We start from the raw sequence: 25,233 nt of genomic DNA, 5'->3' as shown, positions 1-25,233 counted from the left end.
GCGGCGCCGCCGCCCCCGCCCCTCCGTCATCACACCGCAAGCCTCCCCCTCCCCAGCCCAGAGCCTTCGCGAAGGCTGCTCCCGGGCCTCCTGACCGAGCCCCAGCCGAGACGTCCTTTCCCGAGCACAGCCTTCCTGACTCCTCCTGCGCAAGCGTGCCCATGGCACCACGGTGGCGCGAAACGCCACCACCTTCAAGGCCACCGGCTGAGGCACTCGCAGGCAAGACAGCGGGCAGGCCGGGACGCGCTCTAAAACGCTTCCATAAAGATCAAGGGAGGAAGGAGACCTCAAGACAAAATACAACAAGGTATCAACCATCCGGACGATGGATGTATGTTTGCAAACTCGACATAGGGGCACCTGGGTGGCTCAGCCAGTCGGGCTTTAGCTCAGGTCATGATCTCACTGCTCGTGGGTTCAAGCCCCGCGTCGGGCTCTGTGCTGACAGCTCCGAGCCTGGAGCCTCCTTCGGACTCTGTCTCCCTTTCTGCCCCTCCCCCACACTCACTCACTCTGTCTCCCTCTCCCTCTGTCCCTCCCCTCGCACTCTCTCTCTCTCTCTCTCTCAAAAATAAGTTAAAACATAAAGAAAACTCCAAATAAGGGAACTTCTTTTGCTCCAAGCACCCATGCGAACGCTTGTTCTGTGTCCCCACCCACCCGCCCCGCCCCCCGTCAGACCGCAGACCCCGGGAGGCAGGGACGGCAGCTGCCCGAGTGAAAGAGCGCAGGCCCTGGGCCCTCGTCCTCCCGAAGGTCCCGGATGCCCGGAGCCCCAGGGCAGGAGGGCAGTGCCAGCCTTGCTCCAAGGGCACCGTGCACGCGTGCCGCCAGGGGAGTGGGCAGGAATCGGGGGCTCCCTCCTCTATCTGCCCAGGGCCCAGCTGGGACCCCGGGACGCTTCCGGTCTGCAGGCGGCCAAAGGCCAACGCAATTAGCAACTCCCCACCCAGAAAGTCCTCCAGCGGCACGGAGCCAGCAGGCTTCCGGACTTGGTCTTCCTTCTGTGTGAGGTGTGAGCACTCACACAGGCCAGGTAAGGCCAGGACTGGGGGCGGGGCGGCTGTGCCCGACGGGACCAGAGGGAATCAGAGAAGAGGCGTGGCTAATGTTCCATGGGGCAGAAGCCGCTGAGGCAGGCGCAGGTCACGGGCAGAGAGAACTCTGTTCTCTTTCTCCCACCTTCCTAGGAATCTCAGACTCCTCTGAAGTGAGCTTTACTTACTAGAAAAAGCAGCGGGGGGAGGGAGGCGCCTGGGTGATTCGGTCGGTTAAGCGTCAGACTCTTGATTTTGGCTCAGGTCGTGAGATCGAGCCCTGTGTCAGGCTCTCCTCGTTGAGTGTGGAGCCTGCTTAAGGTTCTCTCCCTCTCCCTCTGCCCCTCTCGCTCGTGTGCCCGCACTCTCAACAAAAAAAAAAAAAAAAAAGGAAGAACTGAACCTCAAGGCTCAATCCCTTTACCTTCAAACACCTGATGGTTGTTTTTCAGCAGCGTCTGCAAGCCTCCACATTCCCGCTTCAGCCTCCGCAGGGTCTCCCCGTCCAGCTCACTGGCTACGTCCGCCAAGGAGAGGCTTCCTGTTGAAAAGCGGGTTTCCCCGACACCAACAGAAAGGCTGTCAGGAGCCGTGAAACCGGCTCGCCGCTGGCCCTGCGCACGGCTCTGGTTCCGTCCGCTCCAGCCCCTGGCGCACATCGGCGGGAGGGACCGCGGGCAGAGCCATCGCCACCGGAGATCCCGGGGCCGACCACCCGCCAGGCCCGACACCCCGGGGCTTACCTACTCCCACCCAACGACTCTGTAGGAGCCTCCCCCACAGAAAACCAGCGCTCTGGCTCGGCCCAGCCCCGGGCACCCAGGGGAGGCGGCTGCCCTGTGGCTGTGATTCTAGCTACCAAAGCCCAGCCGACCTTCAAGATGCCCCTCTCAGCCGCCTCAAACCCACTCAGAGCAAGCAGGAATCAGCCGGGACAGCCCTCCTGTCCCTCTTGTGCCCCGGCCCTGCACACGCTCCCGGACCCTGATGCTCACGCGCACGGACTGCTCCGCGCTGCCTCCCAGTTGCTCATCCTCAGATGTGCACGCGCCTTGACCGAACCGTGAGGGCAGGGACCACCCCCTCCTGCCCTGTGGCCCCTCAGCCATGCCCTGCAGAGGGCAGACCCCAGACTGAGATCACTCAGGTCCAGGGGTCTGACCCACTCGTATATCACACAGGCACGGGCTGCAGAGGTCGCTAAATTCCAGCACCAAAAGGCGAGGGGACCACCTTGGGCTGAGAGGCCAAGGGCACACGTCCAACCTCAGCAGAGCGTGCTTCTCCCGCAGGGCAGACGGGGCAGGCACAGGGGAGGAGGGACCACCTCAGGCCAGCCCCAGACCACGGAGACCCAAGGGGCGGGGGGGGGGGGGGGGGGGAAGGGTGCACCAGCCCTGCCGGTGTTTCTGACAGGCGGGCAGGCCCATGAGCTGAGGCCCGACGACCAGAGCCGCCTGCTGTCCAGCTCAGAGCCCAGAACAGAGCCGTGGTGCTCACGGCTGGTGCGGCCAGCGCCTCCTGAGCTCGATCAAGCCCAGAGGACCCAGCAGAGGACAGGACTATCCTGGGGTGCGAAGGCCGGGGTTAGGGTTAGGGTTAGGGTTAGGGTAAATTTGCCCGAGTGTCTCTGTGGCCCTGCCCCCCTGCTGTGGCTCCCTGCCCTTCGAGGCCTGGCCAGAAGCACCCGCCCCCCACCCAGCTTGACCCCGCCTCAGCAGGGCGCACCGGGAAGTGAGGTGCCAACCCACACAACGGCCCACGGCCCCTCAGGGCTTGTGCACGGTTCACGGACGGTCAGCAGCTGGAGTGGGGAGTGGGGTGGGGGGGTTCTGGCCAGGACGGCCACCTCATCCCTCGAGAGGCTCTTCTGATCGGACGCCACCAGGGTGGGGTGACCCACAGAGCAGAGGAGGCGCTCCGGGGCGCTGCCGCGTGGCAAGGTCACAACAGCCAGGGAGGCCGGGACGGTGAAGACACCAGGCAGGACGTCACGGGAGAGGGAGCCCGGGCTCGCCGCCTCCTCCCTGGCCCCCCCCCCACGGGGCCAGCCAGGCAGCAGCCCCCCTGACGCGCTGAGGGAGGGCTCCTCCAGTTCCTCCAAACAGGCAAGTCTCAGGCGCCGCCAGACCCAGCCAGCTCCGCAGCGCCCTCTGGTGCCGACCGCCAGCGTCCCGGTCACAACTTTACAAAAATCATCAAAACCCACGCTTTGCTCCTTCTCTTGAACGCCACTCGAGAACGATCAGATGTCATTTTCTCCCTTTTATCGTGTCTTATTTTTGCCATTTGGGGGATTTCAAAGAGAACTACAGCAACAAACCACAACATCTCCAAAACGTTATCTTACATTCAAGAGGACAGCACGCTTTTCCGGCATTCAGAAACCTGCTTCTGGTTTAAAGAATTTCTATAGAGGGAAAACGAGTGGCTCTACACCCGGAAGCCTGGACACTTCCGTAAAGGTTAATCATGGGTCCAAACACTACCACTCTGCTCTCACCTCCTTCCTCTGAGGGAGCGGAGTCCCTTATGTTAAAAGGAACTATAGGAAAAAATTCTAAACCAGTGTGTAAGTGGCCTATTATCAACACCTCTTCAAAATATATGTAATCAAAAACAACCACAGGATTCCAAGTTGGTCCCAAAGGAGGGCCGAGCCACTGCCCGAAACCCGGCAGGCACGCGGCAGGGTCCCGGGGGCCTACCTCCTCGGTTCCAGGCCCTCAAGCTCCCGCTCGGAGAACTTCCCGCGCACGGCCGCTCTGCATCCAACAGCAGGTGTCCCACTTGCAAAACCACCTGGTCAACAAAGTCTCGAGGGAGGGCAGCGCAATTCCTCACGCGCTCGGCTTTTTCTCTAGGGTGAAATCCAGACAGCCAGAGTCCGGCGGCCCGGGCCTCCGCCCCCTCCTCGGCGGCCCCGGCGTCCAGGGCCTGGCGCCCGTGGGGGCGACCCGCACGTGCCACGGCGGCCCGGGGAGGAGGACGGGGAGGCTCCCGGCCGGGCGGGCTCACGGGGCGGCCCTGCCTGCTATTAATGTACCGGGTTCTCTGCTCATCCATGAGGGCTTCTCCGGTGGGGGGGTATGTTCTGCGTTTCCCGATGAGACAAACCTGCATGTGAGAAAAGCAGAGTGTTTTGCCAGGATCCCGCGGCTAGTCACGTTTTCCATTCGCGTCTCTTGTTCTGCGGTACAAATTACGTTCAAATTTTAGACGCTTATCGTGAAAGAAATGCTTACTTTAAAAGCCGATACCAATACCAGTGTCCCAAATAAACCAAGAGCCAAAGCCCACGAAGAGTCTCGCGGCTCGGACACTCAGAGACCTACGAGACGCGTACGAGTCCACGCGCACCGAGCTCACAGCCGTGCCTGTTCTGAACACGTCGCTCGTGGGAGCCTTCATCCGGCGCCCCCTCCGTCAGGTGCAGACACGGACGGCGCCCAGAGCTCTCAAAACGGGACGTCCCTCCATCGACCTTGCCAGAGGGGAGGCAGCACTTGGCAGGGCACGGACGTCCGTTCCGTGCACTGTCCTTCCTGCACGTCCACACAGGATGATGACGGCTGCCCGCGCACTGGAGCCCCCGGGCAAGGACGCTGCCCTGAGCACGGCATCTCTGGACTTCCTCCTGGCTATGAACCACACAGCCAGCTTAGGGGCAACGAAAGACAGCGAATCTAATTACACGAGGGCCGCCCCTGACCGCTCTCCGGCTCTGCCACCTGCCAGAGGCGTGATCCGGGGCGCGTCCCCTGACGTGCCGGGCAGAACCAGTCCTCACCAAAGAGCTGCCACCTGTGGACATCTGCTCTTGTGTTTGCCCCCAGAGCCACAGGGTGACGAGAAAGCTGAGGCTCAGAGAGATTAAGGACCGGTGCGTGGTCTCCAGCAGCTAGTATTGGAAAGACCAGTGCAAACACCCACCCGCGTGACCCGAATTCGAGCAGTTGGCAGAATCGATCCCAGCCTCAGCAGGGCGGTTTGCCAAGGCAGAGGGCATTTAGGAGAAGGACATCGTGGCTCTGAAGCAGGGTCCCCAAGAACGCTCTCACGGTGACGTGAGCAGTGGCAGCATCGGCAGCAATGACGTACCTGCGGCCATCGTGGGCCCCTCTCGGCCACCACGGAGCCCTTAGATGAAGGCACCGTTCTATCTAGTCTGTGAGACGAGCCCAGGAGGGCCCCCCTCTCCCCCCCGGACAGACGAGGGCACGGATGCGGTGTGCAATGTGCCCCGGAGTTCACAGCCAGGCGGTGCCAGGGCCGAGAGTTCACCTAAACCTGCCCTGGATCCTTTGTGCCACATCGAGCGATCAAACTCACGATTTGGATATGGCGGGTTTCTGCGCTTTGCTGATGGTAAGAAGCCTGACAGCCAGAGAGTCTGATAAGAGGAAGCTACTGACACGAACACAGGCTGACGGTGGCACCTCCCTCAACTTCTCCAGGGGACTGGCCCGCTGGCAGGGTCACAGGGGGCACGTGTGCTGCGGTCACAGACTGTGGCAGGGGCGGCGTCTGCCTGGGCAAATCGCATCGCAGGTACGTCGGAATTACTGAAGCGCGGAACGAGACGTTGAACCGCTCTGAACCTGGAACCAAACTTCAGGTTCGGCCCGTGACTGGGAAACCCCAGGACCCCGGAGGTGGCGAGCAGCCTCGGGCAAGCTAGCTTAGGACGTTCCACACGAGTCCAGCTGACGCCCACTCTGGGAAGGTCCCCTAGGGCCACTCACGGTTTCTGGGAAGGAAATGAGGATTCGGTGAGGGCTCCCTGCGGCGCTGCTGCGCGCCCGGGGAAGGAACTGCCAGAAGGCCTTCAAAGCGGGGGTCGCGGGGACAGAGCGAGCCCTCTGACCCCCACCAGCGTCCGAGATGCCGGAATCGGCACAGGCTTTCAAACCACGGGGTCCCCTGTGGCTCTGCGATACGGCCCCGGACCCTCCCCCCAGAGGCCAACGCCGCACCGAGGCCACCGAGGACGCCCCAAGCGGTCAGGACGCACCCTTTTGGTGGAGGGAATGCGCAGGCGGTCCTCCTGGACGTGGAACCCGCAGGCCAGCCCCACCTCAGTCACGAAATCGAGATACTCTCGGTACTGAGTCTTCCTGCTCTGCCTCCGGGCGTATTTCCCCACGAAGTCAAAGAAGCAGCAGGGAAGGACAAAGAAACGGCAGCTGTAATTAGACCTTCAAGAACGATCCCAAAAACAAGAACACTCAGCGCAGAGCCCCGTGGCCGTCGTGCACCGCGGTAAAGCAGAAGCATCTGCTCCCCCGGCTGTTCCGGAGCAGAGCCCGAGCTCGAGCTGTCCCTCGCTCTGCTCCCAGAGACGACACAGCGTGGTCTATCCCTCCTACGGACCAGGAGCCTAATGCCTGTACAAAGTGCGTTCCACTGCGTTGTTGTTACTGACTTGAAACGTAAAACGTCCCCAAGTGTTTTGGGATTTCGGCTGGGAGCGAGATCTCAGAGGCGGGCACGAGAAAGATTACGTTAAGACTTGCTCCGTGAGCTACGCTGCTCCTCGAGAGCTGAAACAGTTCACGAGACGCCTGGATCAGGAGCCACGGCAACAAAATACCCGGGCCGCCACCATAAGCTGCGTGTTCACAAGGTCCCCGCCGACCCAGAGGCACGGCCACGGGCGCGGCCCCCCTCCGTGAACATCAGTACTGCTGTGAGGCGTCTCTGTGTTGGCAGATTTTCCCTCTGGAGACACGCACTCCTGTTATCAGAAGACCTGTCTCCCTGGACAGAAATACTGCAGAAATGGTCAGCTTTCGTCAGCACTATCCAGATGTACTTTGATGTTTCCTAGCCATATCTCAAACAGGAAAATAAAGCAGTTAGACGGGGCGCCTGGGTGGCTCAGTCGGCTGTCCAATTTCGGCTCGGGTCATGATCTCACAGTTCCTGGGTTCGAGCCCCACGTGGGGCTCTGTGCTGCCAGCTCAGAGCCTGGAGCCGGCTTTGGATTCTGTGTCTCCCCCTCTCCCTCTGACCCTCCCTGGCTCACGCTCTCTCTGTCTCTCTCTCAAAAATAAACGTTTAAAAATTTTTTTTCAGAAGCAGTCAGAATCTAAGCCTAAACCAGCACGTTCGGCACGTTCTCATCCCCACAGTCCGAACGAGCTCCGTCTCCAGTGCTCCACAGCCGCAAGTGGCTACTTCTGGACAGCGAGGCTTAGGCAACAAAATCCCTCCCGCCGCCCGCCCTGCCGTGCGGGACACTTACTCACCTGGCTGCGATCACAGGTATCCACGGTGTCAGTTCATCGGAATGGTTACCAATTACCCAGTCAACGTCAGGGAAAAGGGTCTCATCGCTGGGTGTGATTGCACCTTCCTAAAAGAAAAACACAAGATAAGACCACTGTTTAGTAGAGCAGCACACAGCTACTGAGGCAAAGGCCCCAAGGAACCGCAGCTTGCTTGGGGTGACCTCAGCCCCTCGGGGCCCCATGGGTACAGGCGTTCCCCTGAGCACAGGGCCCGTGTCTGCCCAGGGGGCATGACACACAGCAACTTACAGCATCATCACTAGAGAAACTAAAAACGCTGATTACTAATCTTTTGGATCCTTAACAATGTGGGTGGCTCAGTCGGTGAGGCGTCGACTCTTGATCTCAGCCCAGGTCATGATCTCAAGGTTCGTGATACACAGCCTCAAGCCGGGCTCTGTGCTGACAGCGCAGGGCCTGCTGGGGATTCTCTCTCTCCTCCTGCCCCTCCTCTGTTCTCTTTCAAAATAAATAAGCAAACTTAAAAAAAAAGAGTGCTTCTCTACATGAACATACACTGGAGCTACAGGAGAGGGGACACAGGAACTGTCTCCACGTGGGCAGAATACGGGGGCAAGAAAGTGGAAGTTGGCCTGAAGTTGATTTGCTGAGAACCACAACGCATCCCACAACCTCCAGTCTGTCAAGGTGCGTGCTGCAGCAGACCCGTGAAAAGTGAGGGGTGAGGCCAGAAAAACTGCCAGGGTTTACGTAGAAACAACAAATATGCTGCTATCACGTGATTATCTTTTATAAACACTCAGAGGCCAAGTAAAATCCCACTGAGGAGGCGTGTTAACCGTTCTGATAACCTCTGTAATTAGGCTGAAAACAGCTTCGTTTTGTGATTTAAGAACTTTGCATAAACACCCTACTCTTTCTGCTAAGCAGCAGACCATCACCCATGATTCAAGTCAGGGCCCGATAGCAGGTCTGTCGGTAAGAGCTGGAGACAAAAAAGATACACGCGACCACTCAAAATTCTCCTTGTTTTAAAACTGAAGAACGACCCCCCGAGGGAAGTAGGCACACCTGCCACCCCCTGGCCAGAACAAAGCGGGAAGGCGTTAGGACAACACGCCCGTCCAAGGCCGTTCCTTAGGACAACAGAACCACGCGCCTTTTGCAGACGTGATGTATACAAAAGTAGAAGTTGAATTCTACAATCTTTCTGGTTCTTAAATTCAGCATCTGTGCTTCTATTTACACACATATTAAAATTCATGTATTTCTGTTTAAATGGCCTGCATTAACAAACACGTGGTTTACAGTTCACGACCGCCATCATCACAGTTCGAGGCCTGTTTCATCAACATCTTGAACACAGCAAATTGTAGCAGTTCCCCTTCCTATACAGCATCATAACACAATTAAGACGTTTTGTGATCCATGCAACATGTTATTTAAAACAGGTGTTTTGGGGGCACCTGGGTGGCTCAGTCGGTTGGGCGTCCGACTTCGGCTCAGGTCACGATCTCGCGGTATGTGAGTTCGAGCCCCGCGTCGGGCTCTGTGCTGACTGTTCAGAGCCTGGAGCCTGTTTCGGGTTCTGTGTCTCCCTCTCTCTCTGACCCTCTCCCGTTCATGCTCTGTCTCTCTCTGTCTCAAAAATAGATAAATGTTAAAAAAAAAAAATTTAAAACAGGTGTTTTGGGGCGCCTGGGTGGCTCAGTCGGCCCAGGTCATGATCTCGTGGTCTGTGAGTTCGAGCCCCACGTCGGGCTCTGTGCTGACAGCTCAGAGCCTGGAGCCTGCTTCGGATTCCCTGTCTCCCTCTCTCTTTCTGCCCCTCCTCCGCTCATGCCCTGTCTCTCTCTCTCTCTCTCTCTCTCTCTCAAAAATAAATGAACGTTAAAAAAACTTCTTTAAACTAGTGTTTTTTTCTTAACAGTCTCTTGCTCACAATCAAATAGGGTTTTTGGAAGAAGCTGTAAACTCGTGCTCAGCCATTGTACAGACTGTCCCTGTTTGTGGCAACGACTCACACACCAGGACATATACACAAACACTCATACACACCAACAAAAGCATGCTCATTTCTGGCTGTGTTCCCCTGCAGCAGGCGTAACAGAAACGTGGCCAGCATCCACCCTCACGCTGCACATGAGAACAGGCAGGACTCAACACGACGGCTGAAGGTCCAGGTGGAACAAGAAGATCCACGTGAGATTAGAACCCAGAACCTTCTGAGCAGGCCTGGAATGGGCGGGCTGGGGCAGTTCCCCCTCCACAGAAAAGTCGGGGTGCTGGGGAACCTCAAATAAAGAACTAGAACCTTCTCCCCGTTCTCCAAGGGGCACCTCATGCCAGCCAGCTCTGTCCTAGGGCCACGACTAAACGGAGGGCCTGTTCAACTGCTGTCTGAACTTCTTACCCAAAGAGATTATTCTGCTTTTTCACAGAACACAGGGACACAGGGAATTCCGAAACCAACCACGTAACTCCTGTGGCTCTGCTCATCAGCCTCGCACCAAACCCAGAGCCTGACTGACCAGGTGACGCGTGGTCTGTGTGCACCTGTCTGCACGTCTGCAGAGCCCCCCCAAGTGCGTCGCCCGGCTCCTCCACTCTCTTCAAACCTGGGGTTTTTCTCAACGTTTTCACCTATTTTGATGTATGAACATATAAGCAAGTGCAAATTCTTACATTACAAAGCAAAACACAAACATACAAGGAAAACGTGAGCGAAGCCTGCAATGAACCTCCCTCCGGAGGCTGATCTTTTTTATTTGTTGCAGTATTTTTTTCAATATTATTCTCAACTTTAAAAGTGAGGCAGAGAGAAAAATACAGAAATGGTGTCACTTTTATTTCCTATTTGCAGATGGAACGACAGAGCTGAGCCCTGCCTCATGAGGGCAGCGGGGCCGCGGGAGGGCTGAGAGAGTACCTGCCGAGGCCGTGAGCTCTGGGGCGCCAGGCTCTTCTCCCGGAAATCAACACATGAAGAGTCCTGTCGGCGCTCTGCCCTCTGGGGAGGAGAACCCGTGTCCTGTCCCACCCTGCATTTAAGTCCAGGATGAAGGCCTTGAGGCACCCGGGGCAGCTGAGCAGAGCTGGGTGGCGGGGAGGAGCGAAGGGCGTGGACCCCACCGCTGAGCACCCCGCCGGCCGGCCAGCTTGGAGGCCTCGACCAGATGCCGACACCATCCGCACCTGACGTGGGAGTGCTGAGGGGGCCGGTCACTTTCCCCCTTGGGACACATTCTGATTGGTCGCAGGGCGAGGGAGCTACTCCAGAGCAAGGCGGGAGTGACCTGGGTTCACCCTGGCCCCACAGGCATGGGCTCAGAGCAGATGTGCCGCCCCTGTCCGCGGCCCCCCAGCCGGCTGCATTTGACCTTCTCTCCCCGGACTTCTCACCACCAGCCCTCCTGCAGGGCGGCCCTCCTGGGGCCACCACGCACACAGCAAGACCTGCCCCGCAGTGGCGCCCTCGCCCTCCCCGCCCCGCTCAGGTCTTCGACCCTGCTCCACACGTCACAGCTGGCGCCCTGTACCCACGCTGTACCTGGGGGTGCCTCCCACCCCCGTGAGGGCAGCACGTGCCTCAACACCTGAGAGCGCCTGGCAGGAAAACGGCCCTCAAATATTTGGTAAATATGCAAATCTCTAGTTTTTTCTGTTTTCCTGAATGCGTATCTTACGGCATGCGAAATTCTTCCTGAAATGAAAGTGTTTGAAAGAAAACCTTTCTGAAAACCAACATGACAGTATCATTAAAAACGTTTTAGAGGCGCCTGGGTGGCTCAGTCGGTTGGGCATCCGACTTCGGCTCAGGCCATGATCTTGCAGTCTGTGAGTTCGAGCCCCGCATTGGGCTCTGTGCCGACAGCTCAGAGCCTGGAGCCTGTTTCAGGTTCTGTGTCTCCCTCTCTCTCTGCCCTTCCCCTGTTCGTGCTCTGTCTCTGTCTCAAAAATAAATAAATGTTAAAAAAAAAAAAAAAAAAAAAACGTTTTAAAGTTCAGCCTATGACAGATTTGTCTTAAGTGGATTAAGATTTATCACCTAAGATTTCTGCACAAAGATTTACATAATGTAACTTGTCATCCAAAAACACAGTCGAGAACAGGAAGTGGGACAAACAGATATTCACGTGTCTTGCCCTGCGGGTGGCGGGGACAACAGGGGATGGACACCTGGCCCCGTGTGAGGACTGGGTAACACGCACCAGGCCCCTGGACACTCGGCAAAACAGGGTCACTGGGGGACAACCCGCTGGACTCAAGCAAGTGAACAAAGCCAGTACCTCTAAGCAAGTCTGCGGTCCATACACGTCCCAGATCTTTCTTCTTCGGACATCGATCCCTTTGCCTGGGTGCTGAAATAGTTTCAGAAATCCAAGGTTAACGGCGGCGCATTATTACAAACTGGCGAGAACAGATCCGACTCTGCAGGTACTGCCACCGGCGTGAAGCACAAGAGACCCTCAACCTCCGCGGTTAAGGCGCCCGCGGTTTCTCGGCAATGCCAACAGACACTCGTGCCCCTCCAAGGCACAGGTTAAGAACCTGTGCCCCGCTAAGGGTCACCGGGAGTCTTCACGAAGGGGAAACGCAGTCAAGGAGCGGGCACACGTCCAGGGCCAGGGCCCCAGAGTCAAGTGCAGACCCCAGCACGTCTGCCCGTCCAGCCTGCCGGCAGGCAAGGCTCGTTCTCCGCGGCTGCTCCTTACCAGGCACGCCGTGCCCGCGCCCGCCAGCTCTCCAGGGCAACCAGGCTTATTTCCAAGTCAGGCGGAGAAGGGGATGCACAAGGAACCCCGTCCTCCTCACCCACCAGCCTGCAGTCACCACCTGATGTGCCGACATCCCACAGACAACTTGGGCACAGCTGTTAGAATTACAAACTCAGTTTTCTATTTTTGTTATTAATTTTTGTTTATTTTGAGAGAGAGAGCACGTACAAGAGGGGGAGAGGCAGAGATAGAGGGAGACAAAGAGGGAGGGGAGGGGAGGGAGAATCCCAAGCAGGCTCCGAGATGTCAGCACGGAGCCCAACATGGGGCTCGAACTCACGAACTGTGAGATCACGACCCGAGACAATATTAAGAGTCAAATGAAGAGTCGGACGCTTAACCAACATAGCCACCCAGGTGCCACAACCTTGTTTTTTTTTATAGAGCAATTAAAGGTACATTGTAACAGCCCCGTTTTAAGTTCCTACAGTTGTGGACAGAACGTCTCTGAGACAGGAAACAATGCTACCCTCAGAAGAAATCAGCTCAATCAGCTCCCGGGGCGGGGCGCCTGGGGGGCTCAGTCGGTTGAGCGTCCGACTTGGGCTCAGGTCAGGATCTCACAGTTTAGGTTCGAGCCCCGCGTCGGGCTCTGTGCAGACAGCTCGGAGCCTGGAGCCTGCTTCGGATTCTGTGTCACCCTCTCTCTGCCCCTGCCCCACTCACGCTTTCTGTCTGTCTCTCAAAAATAAACATTAGAAACAAAACCCAATCAGCCATGGTCCCCGTGACGAAGTGTGAAGCTGCCAAGCTAAGGCGACTCCGCTCGGCGACTCCACAGGAAGGCTGACGCCAGCGGGAAGCACCAGCCTGGGCGGGTCGTGGCTCGCACTTACGCGGAACCGCTCCCGGAGGCGGGGGCTGCTCTAAGCACTTCCTGCCTTTACTTCACGGGTCCAGAAAATGGTGCAAGACTCGGTATGGCTGTGTTACATCACAGTGTAAAAACTGTCCTCCGAGCTGGACTCAAGCTTCTGGAGGGCAGAATCCACCTTGCCTTCCACTCCCTTCCACTCCCTTCCAGTGCCTTGACTCCCTCCCACTCCCTTCCAGCGTCCCGAAGAGGCACCTGACAGCAGAAACCGCCGTGCTCTGCCGTGGGCTCTGTCGTTCTACAGGCGCGCCCACGAGCCCTGTTCTCCGTGGCGCGAGGGCCGCCGGCTCTCCTCAGTCACGAGTCTGACAGCCAGGCAGACCCCGGATGCGGCTCGTACCGGCAGAGAAAGGGCTCAAGGGCCCTGGTGCTGGACCGGAAGACGCTTTAGAAAAGGAGCCAAAACGGCCAGGGAAGCGCACTTTACCCCCTCGGTGCTCAGGATGTGAACCAGGAGACCGTTTCCGCATCCTAGGTCAACAAAGGACTGCTTGGCTGTCAGGCCCAGCTCAGCTCTTTCTTCTTCCCACAGAATCTAATTTAAAAAAACAAAACAAAACAAAACCAATCAGTTCCTGATTCACTTCTTCCAAGAGTAATTGAGACACAAACCCCACGTGGGATTACAAATCACGTTTCCAAAACAGGGAGAGAGGCCTCGTCTGTGGCCCTGGGCTTGTGTGTGGGTGTCGGACAGGCGAGCGGGGGGAGCGGAAGGGGTGTCGGCCCCTGCTCTCGCCTGATGCTGTGGGGCATCGAAGCTTTCTTCTTCCATCAAGAGTCCGCACGAAAGTGGTCGTCTCTGGGCAAGAGCTGTACGGATTATTGTCTGTTGGTGTCCTCATGCTTTCTCTATGTTCTTCAAGACTATCCACTTTGATAATCAAAGCAAGATATGCTGTTTCTAAACGGGCGATGAGAATCACAGAGGAAAGGAAACCGGAAATTATCTAGTCTAACATCAAGACTGGTGAGCTAGCTAAGGGAAGATTCAGGACTGGAAGGCAAGTGCCTATCACATGGGCCCCGCCAGCAGCGAGGGCCACCCAGCGTGTCCACGGCGACGGTGAATCAAGCAGGCACCTGCTAAGCCGGAGTCCCCACAGCTCGGCTTCACACGACTCAGACTCGTTCCACACTCACGCAAAATCCGACCGCTGCACCTGTTACCAACCTGGCAAGCAGAACCAGACACGCCCCAAGGTAGGGAATTCGATACGCGCTGTTCCCTTCGGTACGTGCTGTTCCCCGCCGACAGCTTCTGCCAGTGGCAACCTTGCCCCGCCCCACAGGAGCCTAGATGACGACAGCGGTCCTTACCAGCAGGTAGGCAGCAATAGCCACATCTTCATACACGAACTTTTCAGGATCAGTAACTTCGGGCCACACCTGAGAAGTCAGTAAGAGCGTATGTAAATTGTTCTCCCAGCACCTAGCCATCTTGCTATACTTAAGTATCCCCACAAGGCACAAGTCAAACTCATCAGGCTGCAAAACTTAAAAAAATAAGCTCATTGCAAAGCAGACACTTAGGATCACTCTGCTGCAGTAAGAGATCCGCATCAAGACACATAAAACTTGCACCCTGGATGCATCACAGGACCCGTCAAGGGCAATGCCGTCCAAGGCAGGATTTTCCAACAAGGACAACACACAGGACATCAGGGGAAAGCTCTCGGCCATGCCATCCCTGACGTTTATGTAGATGAGGAAAATGAGCAAGGCGCCGGGCGAGGAGAGTGAAAGGGTCAGGAGGTCAAGCTCTAGCCCTCTAGTCTGTTGGTGACTGGCTGTCAGCTGGTCCCCATCTCCCTATCTGTAAAGCAGGGACAAAGCCTGAGGGGAAAACCCCAGCCGCCACACAGGACAACGGTCAGGTGCTCTCAAAGCTGTGCAACACCAGCTGCACGAGCGTGACACCCCATCGTCGAAACTAGCAACGTGCAGAGGACATCTGGCAGAAGAGGAAACACCAACGACAAGGTTACACATTCTGTCCCGTTCTGGATTCTGTTTCTAGGCATGGGGATTAGGCAGGGCAGTCTGCGTGACTCAGAGGACAATTTCAAAGGCTGGAATAACAGAAGGTCCTTTCTTGAAAGAACCAGACAGTTAGTAAGATAATGAAGGCCTCACAGACCAGCATCTGGAAGAGGAGGGTCCCCAGCTTGGGTCGGCCAGGTGCCCTAATGAAGGGTCACTGCCTCCAGCCTGTGACCTTTGGGGCACCCTGTTACACGACCACAGGTAACTGAGAAAAAACCACACATGGAAAGGACAGGTCGTGGTTCCTTCCAGGAACAGGGCCGGACCCTGGCAAGGGCACAAGAGAAGTTCAGCCCCATTAGTGACGCTTTATTTCTTCCTCTGGGTGTGAACACAGACGTCTGCTGCTACCTTCTTTTTATGTCTTCAATATGCAGTGATAGACGTGATCTGAGATGTATCTCCTTTCGGAAAATATATGCTTTCGTACTTTAAGTTTTTATATATTCTCCTTAAACATCCTTAAGTACATCCTAAGGAAATGTGGCAATTTAGTTAATTAATCTTTAAGTATTTTCAATTAAATATTCCCTTTTATTCGCTTGGAAAAAAATTCACAAAGCGCAAAAGAGAAGATCCTTCTCCGTAACACATCTGTCAATATTTTTGCGGTTCGCATCCATACAAATGTCGAAGTACAGCCTGCCTGCAGTAGGGCCCGTAAGTGGGTATGTTCCGCCGTGATGTCTGCGTCGGGATAAACTGGAAGGTCTACGGGAGAAACGACTTTACCCGCCTGACCTGTTGTCTGGTCACCGCCACCCATCGGAACAAGGGAGTCACAAGTGTTTTCCCCAGAGTTACCTTGACCATGTCTTTATGCTTCTCCTTAAGGGCCTGGTAAGTCTTGCTGTATTCGATGATGGAAATGAGGGACAGGGTGCTTTTAAACCCACTTTTCTTGCTCCCCACAGACCACCTGGCCAGCCTGGCCAGCAGCTCTTCCCCCAGCCAGGCGGGTTTGGGATAAACAGTTCCGTCTGAATGCCATCTTTCTGGACAGAAAATTAAAATAGATATGAACCTTTAAAAATAAGAGAAACATGAATAAGCAGGGCTGGTTTCAAGTCCTATTTGTACGTTAACCGTTTCCCCCAAGAGTAGAGTGCATGTTCACACAGCTATTTGACCTTAACACAACGATTTGACCTGAAACCCAAAAATCTGGAACGAGTTGCAGAACTTTCATCCGATGGAGAAAAACGCACGTTTTAAAAGCAGGAAGACTTCTTCTCCTGCCACCAAGGTTAAAGATGCCTTTGCCCATCCCACGATTCCCATCACAAGGATCGACGACCAATAACAAAGCCCCTCTTACCGTCTGCCTCACACACTGACTAGCCCGCTTCCCAACGTCCAAGGATTCTCCTCCCATTCTCATCCTCCACATTTTCACAAGGGCAACTCAAATGCGAGCACACCGGTCGCTAAAACTCACTGGCCCAACAGCTGAGTGCTCAGTCACAAAGCTAAGCACAGGCACAGCCCCGGGCAGCTCACAGGTTCACTGTCTCCGCGTGTCTCAGGGCCCAGGCCAGCCCGCAGCTCCGGGTGCGGGGACCCACGGCACGCAGGCCGCACAGCAGGCCCTCACCGTCTGCGTGAACACACGAGCAGAAGCTCACAGTACCCCTCTGAGGACCCAACGCTGGCGGCACAATAAAGGGGAGAGCAGCACGGAGCTGGTCAGGCAGAGAGAGAGGGGGCCCCTGAGAGTAAGCAGAAGCACAGGCAGCCGGATGAGAGCGGCAGGGCTGGGGAGGGCGCGAGGGGACAAGGGCAAGCGGCCAGGGGCCCCAGAGGGAGCAGGGACCTGCAGGCTTTTTGCCAGCGTGTGCGTCGGAGGGACACAAGTCATTCCTAAGTAACAGGCCCCGATTCTCCACGACAGATGCACCCCCGCGAGGTCACGCCTGGGCAGGACTCGGGCTGCACCCCTGTTCCACTCCCTTCACCTTGGAAGCTCTCCCGCTGGGGCCCGCACACCCTGTCAGGCCCTTCCCTGCTCTTCCCTGGGCCTCGTGCTCTTTCCCTGGGTGTCCCCAGAGTCCCCACGGCTACTCCCTCATCCGCTCAGGCCTCACATGCGATGTCCCCTCCTCGGAGGCATTCCCCACGCACCCTGCGTGGACCGGATACGACACTGTTCCCATGTCCCCTCGTTAGGGAAGGCAGACACCCACTTCACCTGTTTTATGGTACTTCGCGGCACTCAGCACTACCTGGTGGCAGAGCGTGTAGATGTGTCGCCCCACAAGACGCGCTCACCGCTCTACCCAGTGCTGAGCACGCGGCGGGCACACGCCAACACTGCCGCGACGGAAGGGGCCGGTGGGGAGCACGTGTGGCGGCCCCACCAACTCCCATTCAACTGATGCTCGGTATCTGGTCCCAGTGCCCAAGGGGATGTGAGGGACGGCTGCCCGGTGGGGGGCAAGGACAGGAAATGCCAACCTGGAAAGATGGGGAGCGGGCAGCCGAGCCCGAGTCCTCGGGACGTCAGCCCAGAACGCGACCACGACGCATCACCTGCACGGGGCACTGCCAGGGCCGGGCCCCGCTGGGCGCCCTCACGACAGACCCGAGCAGGAGCCTTCAGCGCTCACCTAACAGCTCTGCCATCAGCAGCCCAGGCGACCGCCACGGGAGACATGGCTTTCCCCACGGCGCCTGCGCTCGCTGAGGCAAGGGCCTGGGGCCAGGTCCCTCGGGCAGTCTCTTGAAAATTCAAAGAGGCCTCACCCCTGGTTCTTGAGGAGGGGGGCCAACGTGGCGGAGAAGTAAGGGGATCCACACTTCCTGTGTCTCTCAAACAAAGAAGTGCTGAAGCCAAAGGACTTTGAACCCCAAGAGTCTGGCAGGAAAAGAGACTGAAACTACCGGGAAGAAAATGGGGAAACTTGAGAAACGGTAAGTGGGTGACTGTGAACTGGGGGGATAAAACGGGCCGTGTAGGCACGGAGGGGAGGGATCCCCTTCTTCCGAGAGACAAAGGGAAGAGAAAGAACGGCTGGGGAAGCGTAGGACTGTATCCGGACAAGAGAGAAACCTCGGACTGGGACTCAGAGGGATCCCATCTCTACCTGTGGGGCTTTCATCGGACTGGGGCCGGCTCCCTGTTCACGCGCCTGGGGAGGAGGGGAGCCGGCGGGTTCGGTGTCGGTCAGGGGCGCAGCCCGCAGTAGGAGAAAGCGGCCCCCTCCCTGGAGCGCTGTGGGAAAAGACAAAGCCTGCCTGCGTCCGCCACCCGGGGTCCACCCCCGGGGTTCGGTGGGGAGGCTGGTAGCGAGGTCCACGGTAGAAGGCGGTCCTCCCTGAAGTGCGGGGGCACAGACACGGCCAGCCGGGACCACGTATCAGGCCGCATGGAGAGGCGCTTCCCCAGCACCAGAGCACACGGAGCGGGACGTTGAATCCCAGCCAAGCGCAGGGTCAGGGGAGTTGGCGGAGCGAGAAGGACCGCCCCCATCTGTGCCCGTGGCACAGTGAGGACGACTCAAAGGGCGTCTACCGGGTCCGCGGAGAAGAGACTGGGGGATCGCCGTCCCCCCCCCCACCCCACAACCACCACCACGGTGGGGCCTCAGGGATCAGTCCTGGGGCCCACGGTGAAGGCGGGACCAGCCTACACCAAACCATGCCCCTCCGCACTGGGAGACCGCGTATCTCCCGGAGCTGGACAGACCCTGCGGACGGTTCCCCCAGCCCAGCGACGCAGCGTTGCCTGGATTAACTCTAGGTCACTTCTGGATATAGACATATATCTTGCCCACCCCCCCATTTCTCCTCCTCATCTCTTCCCTCCCCCAGGCTGGTTACTCTGGTTATTGGTCTGTCTAAACAGACAAATCTAACGCATTCTCTTGACACCTGTTCCACACCTCCTTCTTTACGCTCCTTTCGCTCTCTCTGGAATAATCAAGCCGTATAGTTTCTCTCTCTGGGTAACTGTATCTTCCTTTCTTTTTCCCCGCCTCCTTCCTTATTTTCCTCTCTCTCTCTCTCTCTGGACTAAGCCTTTTAGTCTCTCTGCCCGGTCAGTGTTTATCCCCCGCCCCCCCCACTCCTGTCACTTCTCTCTCTGTCTGTTCTCTTCCGTCAGCACCTCCACCCTGTTCTTTACTTGTAGTCGGTGTTTCTGGTTTTCTGCTTTTGGATTGTTTTTAGTTTGTTTTTTGTTTTTGTTTACTTGTTTGTTTGTTCTGTGCGTGTGTGCGTGTTTTCGTCTCCTGTCTGTCTGTTCTCCTTTGCAAGGCTACTCCAAGGAACGAATCAAAGCACACCTGGTGGAGGGTCCAAACCATCACTATGAGTCGGAAATAAAATAACCAAAGTCACAACAACAGAGAGCAAGTAACAATCTCCGAAGAGACAGCTCCTGAAGGGCCAGGCCCCGGACGGCGTGGGACCCTCCTTTCATACGGGCAGAGCACACAACAAGCTTTTAAAAGGCAAAAGGGACAGAAAAGTAGCCGAAACGATGGAACGGAAGAATTCGCCTCAAGAGAAACTCCAGGAAGAAGTGATAGCTAACGAATTGATCAAAACAGACTTAAGCAATATAACTGGACAAGAATTTAGAATAATCATCATAAAATTAATTGCTGGGCTTGAAAAAAGCATAGAGGACAGCAGAGAATCTATTGCTACAGAGATCAAGGGACCAAAAAATACTCCGAATGCCACAAATGAGGTGCAAAATAGAATGGAGGCAGCCACAGCGTGGACTGAAGAGACAGAGGGTAGAACAGGGGAATTAGAAGATAAAACTATGGAAAACGAGGGAGCTGAGAAAAAGATTAAAAAATCCAGGATTACGAGGGGGAGAATTAGAGAACTAAGTGATTCAATCAAGTGGAACAATATCCATTATCATAGGAATTCCAGAAGAAGAAGAGAGAGAAAAAGGGGCTGAAGGTGTACTTGAACAAATCATAGCTGAGAACTTCCCTGATCTGGGGAAGGAAAACGGCACTGAAATCCAAGAGGCACAGAGAACTCCCTTCAGGCGTAACTTGAATCGATCTTCTGCACGACATGTCATAGTGAAACTGGCAAAATACAAGGATAAAGAGAGAATTCTGAAAGCAGCTAGGGATAAACACGCTCTAACATATAAAGGGAGACCCATAAGACAGACTTATCTACTGAAACTTGGCAGGCCAGAAAGGAATGGCAGAAAATCTTCAATGTGATGAACAGGAAAACTGTGCAGCCGAGAATCCTTTATCCAGCAAGTCTGTCATTCAGCATAGAAGGAGAGAGAAAGGTCTTCCCAAACAAACAAAAACTGAAGGAATTCATCGCCACTAAACCAGCCTTACAAGAGATCCTAAGGGGGATTCTGTGAGTGAAATGTTGCAAGGACCACAAAGGACCAGAGACATCACTACAAGCAGGAAACCTACAGACATCACAATGACTCTAAACCCGTATCTTTCTATAATAACACTGAATGCAAATGCACTAAATGCTCCAATCAAAAGACATAGGGTATCAAAATGGATTTTTTAAAAAAGACCCATCTATTTGCTGTCTACAAGAGACTCATTTTAGACCTGAGGACACCTTCAGATTGAAAGTGAGGGGATGGAAAACTATCTATCATGCTACTGGAAGTGAAAATAAAGGTGGAGAAGCCATACTTGTATCAGACAAACTAGACTTTAAAGACAAGAGGGGCGCCTGGGTGGCTCAGTCGGTTAAGCATCCGACTTCGGCTCAGGTCATGATCTCATAGTTCGTGAGTTCGGGGCCTGCGTCGGGCTCTAGTGCTGACAGCTCAGAGCCTGGAGCCTGCTTCACATTCTGTGTCTCCCTCTCTCTCTCTGCCCCTTCCCTGCTCATGCTGTGTCTCTCTCTGTCTCAAAAATAAAGACATTAAAAAAAAAAATTAAAGACTGTAACAAGAGATGAAGAAGGGCATTATATAATTATTACAGGGTCTATCCATCAGGAAGAGCTAACAATTATAAATGTCTATGCGCCAGATACGGGAGCCCCCAAATACATAAAACAATTAATCACAAACATAAGAAACCTTATTGATAAGAATGTGGTAACTGTAGGGGACTTTATTTTTTTTAACGTTTATTTTTTATTTTTGAGACAGAGAGAGACAGAGCATGAACGGGGGAGGGTCAGAGAGAGGGAGACACAGAATCCGAAGCAGGCTCCAGGCTCTGAACAGTCAGCACAGAGCCCGACGTGGAGCTCGGACTCACGGACGTGAGATCATGACCTGAGCCAAAGTCGGCCGCTTAACCGACTGAGCCACCCAGGCGCCCCAATGGTAGGGGACTTTAATACCCCACTTACAACAATGGATAGATCATCTAGACACACGGTCGATAAAGAAACAAGGGCCCTGAATGATATATTGGATCAGATGTATTTAGAACTCTGCATCCCAAAGCAACAGAATATACTTTCTTCTCGAGTGCACATGGAACATTCTCCAAGATAGATCACATACTGGGTCACAAAACAGCCCTTCATAAGTATACAAGAACTGAGATCATACCATGCGTACTTTCGGACCACAATGCTATGAAGCTTGAAATCAACCACAGGAAAAAGTCTGGGAAACCTCCAAAAGCATGGAAGTTAAAGAACACCCTACAAAAGAATGAATTGGTCAACCAGGCAATTAGAGAAGAAGTTAAAAAATATATGGAAACAAATGAAAATGAAAAATTAAAAATAGACCTACCCTATGACCCAGCAATAGCACTGCTAGGAATTTACCCAAGGGATACAGGAGTGCTGATGCACAGGGGAACTTGTACCCCAATGTTTATAGCAGCGCTTTCAACAACAGCCAAATTATGGAAAGAGCCTAAATGTCCATCAACTGACGAATGGATAAAGAAGGTGTGGTTTATGTATACAATGGAATACTACTTGGCAATGAGAAAGAATGAAATCGTGCCATTTGCAGCAACGTGGATGGAACTGGAGAGTATTATGCTGAGTGAAATAAGTCAGGCAGAGAAAGATACCATATGTTTTCACTCATATGTGGATCTTGAAAAACTTAAGACCATGGAGGAGGGGAAGGGGGGAACAAAAAGTTAGAGAGGGAGGGAGGCAAACCATAAGAGACTCCTAAATACTGAAGACAAACTGAAGGATGATGGGGGGTGAGGGAGAGGGGAAAGTGGGTGATGGGCATTGAGGCACCTGTTGGGATGAGCACTGGGGGTTGTATGGAAACCAATTTGACAATAAATTATATTTAATATAAAAAGAAAAAACAAAAACAAAGAGGCTTCACCCAGGTCCTAAGAATTCCCAGCAAGCTTCTCTGCCTGCAACAGGTCCCCAGGAAGCCTAGGCCCCTCCTCAGAGGTTCAAGAATTATTGAATCCATTTCAGACGGGAAAACTGGGAGCCACAGAGGCGACATACCCAAGGCCACACTGCTAATGGGGAAACCCAGCCCTTTCTGACCTTTCTGACTGCAAAACCAGGCTTCCCACTGCACTCCTCTCCTTTCTACAAAGCCACGTGCAAAGCCCCGTCTGATGAAACAGACACAATCCTTAAGGCTGTTCTGGAAAGTATCTGTACTCTCCAGATGTGGCTCTCAGGAAAACATCAGCGGCAGAGTGGTAAGTGAATTTACCCTCCCTCTGACTCGGTCATTTAAAAAACACCAAACAGGTGTTTGGACACTTGCTGGACAGGCCCAAATGCCACACGGAGCTAGGGGGTCCTGTTCAAGTACCACTCGTTCACATGAGAAGCACCACTGGGTACCCACTCCATCCCAACCATGGGGGAGCCTCAGCAGGAAGGAAACAAGGGAGCTGACGCTCACTCAAGTTCCCAAGTTGCAAGAAATAAAATGAAAGGATTTGCAATTCTTTGACCTGGACGCTAAAACCGGTTGCTACCAGTTCTCAAGGCTTCACGGAACACGAAGAACACAGACTCAGGCCAGGCGGTGACCGCCCCACCCCCACACAGGGGCCAACAAGGGACAAAGTCTCCCAGGAAGGTTCTCACACCGGAGCTGCCCCTTCAGTTCTCGAGGGGCCTGAATCTTGCAGCTACTCAAACACTCGCCTGGAAACAAAGTGCCGGAGGAGGAAGCCACTATTCAGTTCTTACCACTCTTCTTTGCTCCGACCGAGCCGGAGTTGATACACGTTGTTTGTCTCAACCTTTGGGTTCCCTTTGTCATCTTCTTCCAAAGGTAAAAATGTTACAGTTCCGTTGAGGACATCTGGGGGAGCGGGACACAGGGATAATCAATTCAACCGTTTGTCAGCATTTTAGCAGAAGCGTCAATAAAAACAGTAAAAAATTAGCAGGCTGCTGCTCTCCCATGGCTTTTCCTCGCTCTATTTACCATAGCGCCCAGGAGGTCACACATGCTCATATGTCCCATCCACTGCTGCATCCCGAGCCTGCACGGTGTCAGGCGCACAAGGGAGAAAGCAGTCCTAAAGCCGGCAGTCCTGGGGCGCCTGGGGGGGCTCAGTCCGACTTCAGCTCAGGTCATGATCTCGCAGTCCGTGAGTTTGAGCCCCTTGTTGGGCTCTGTGCTGACAGCTCGGAGCCTGGAGCCTGCTTCGGATTCTGTGCCTCCCTCTCTCTCTCTCTCTCTCCCCCTCCCCCCGTTGTGCTCTCTCTCTCAAAAATAAACTTAAAAAAAACAAAAAACCCGGCCCTCCTTGTAGAGGAGCACTGCCTCTCCCCTGCAGCGAGGCCGATCTGGTAACGCTGAAGTCCACATCTGAAGGCCTCAGGGGCAGGGACTCACCCCAATCGTCTGTCTTTCTCTCACTCTGCGGAGCCCCCCACCACCTCCCTACTCCCGCCCTCTCCCTCTCAAACGCCGGTCAACTCTGCACAAATGCAGGTGGAGCTCAGTTCAGGCCCCACACCTCTCCCTGCTGCAATAATACATTTGTAATTAAAATCCGTCTCTCTCCTTGCCGCTTTGACCGGCGTCCGCCTCGATCTCCGGCACCCCTCGCTGCCGGAAACACTCCTACCTTGCACGACAACTTCTCTCCTCGGAGCAGCAAGCGGGCAGAGCGGGCTTGTTTTCGGGATGACGGTTCTGAGAACCACGTCGAGCTCGCTCGGCGCCTCTGGCTGCGATCCCGCACGGGCCCCGGTGAGGAAGGCCAGCAACTCGCGGCTGCCGCCGGCGAGGCTTCGGGAGAAATCGTCCCACAGAGAATCCAGATCCCAGGCGGAGAAATCGCCCTCCCCGGCTCCTGCCTTGTCGGGCTGCCCGGGGCCCTCTACGGGCAGGGGCGCCGCGGCTGCTTCCCCGGGGCCCTCCCCTTGCTGGCGCCGGTGCCGGGACTCCTCGGGCCCGCGACCCGGGCCCCCCTCGGGGGGGCGCGGACCCCGTCCGGCCGCTCCCGGCTCCTCCTGCTCGGGGCCCGCGTTGGGCCTGCGGCCGCGGGGCGACACCCGGGGCAGGGCGGCCCTCCGCCGGGCCTCCAGGCGGACGCCACACAGCCGCTTGTTGGCCACCTGCGGCTTCTCCAGCCACACGGCCACCGCCTCCCAGAAGCCCCCCGGGAGCAGCTCCCCAGGGTCGCGCACCGCCGCCCGGCCCACCTCAGCCATAGTCCAACCGCGCCGAGCTCCCGGCGGCGGCGCGCCGCGATGACGCACCCGGCGGCGCGGCCTGTGACGTCACGGGGCGGGGCGCCGGGAGCGCGCAGGGGCTAGCGCGCGGGCACGCGCCTCTTGCACGGTTCCTGTCCTGGGTCTGCTGGGGACGGCCGGTCCTCCGGTGTCGCCCGCGTGTCCCCGGGAGGACCGGGCCCGCCGGGGGGGACCCACATCTCCAGCAGAGCCTGCAGAGTCTGTCCGTTACCAGAAGCCCCAGATAGCCCTCGTCCTCTGTGTGCTTTCGTCCCTCTTGTTGGGACTTTTGCCCTTCCTTGAAGAGTCTCTGTGGGAATCCAGAAGGGAACCCTGACCCAAAGCGGGTGATTTGTCGGAGACACGAGCACGTACCCGTTCCTGTGGAATTCAGACCTAAAGGAGGCATGGAACCTCGTCGACACAGCCGTTCACGCCATCCCTTTTAGCCTTGGACCGTGTGCTTGATTTTCATGCTGTCTCTACGGTCAATCTTAAAAAACGAATAGCCCCCCCATTTTACTAGCAAAACGAGTTTGTTCGGGAAGAGCAGAGAAGTTGCAGGTCCGGCCGTACAAGCTACGGTGAGCCAGAGCCAAGTCTGGAGACACGAAGGAAAATTCAGC

At 55.6% G+C, this 25,233-nt stretch overlaps 1 protein-coding gene across 3 annotated transcripts in view; it reads right to left on the bottom strand.

The window, feature by feature from the left end:
* TRMT44 (tRNA methyltransferase 44 homolog) overlaps nucleotides 1–24,628 on the bottom strand; it is a 30,083-nt gene extending 5,455 nt beyond the window's left edge. Inside the window, exons 1-11 of one of the 3 annotated variants that reach the window (XM_023253432.2) lie at nucleotides 23,998–24,628; nucleotides 23,108–23,222; nucleotides 15,797–16,016; nucleotides 14,267–14,335; nucleotides 13,374–13,481; nucleotides 11,584–11,655; nucleotides 7,292–7,398; nucleotides 6,055–6,238; nucleotides 4,087–4,157; nucleotides 3,749–3,900; nucleotides 1,465–1,581 (exon numbers count right to left, since the gene is read on the bottom strand). In XM_023253432.2, the coding sequence (XP_023109200.2) occupies nucleotides 1,465–1,581; nucleotides 3,749–3,900; nucleotides 4,087–4,157; nucleotides 6,055–6,238; nucleotides 7,292–7,398; nucleotides 11,584–11,655; nucleotides 13,374–13,481; nucleotides 14,267–14,335; nucleotides 15,797–16,016; nucleotides 23,108–23,222; nucleotides 23,998–24,586 (1,804 nt within the window). In that variant the 5' untranslated portion in view covers nucleotides 24,587–24,628. Of the gene's footprint in view, nucleotides 1–1,464; nucleotides 1,582–3,748; nucleotides 4,158–6,054; nucleotides 6,239–7,291; nucleotides 7,399–11,583; nucleotides 11,656–13,373; nucleotides 13,482–14,266; nucleotides 14,336–15,796; nucleotides 16,017–23,107; nucleotides 23,223–23,997 lie in introns of all 3 variants that reach the window. The other 2 variants (XM_011281996.4, XM_023253433.2) reach the window with 2 other exon arrangements.
* Nucleotides 24,629–25,233: the final 605 nt, after the last annotated feature.

Source organism: Felis catus, chromosome B1, assembly GCF_018350175.1.
Source record: "Felis catus isolate Fca126 chromosome B1, F.catus_Fca126_mat1.0, whole genome shotgun sequence".
Lineage (NCBI taxonomy): Eukaryota > Metazoa > Chordata > Mammalia > Carnivora > Felidae > Felis > Felis catus.
Note: the sequence above shows the minus strand (reverse complement) of the source record. Positions and strands in the feature narration are given on the sequence as shown.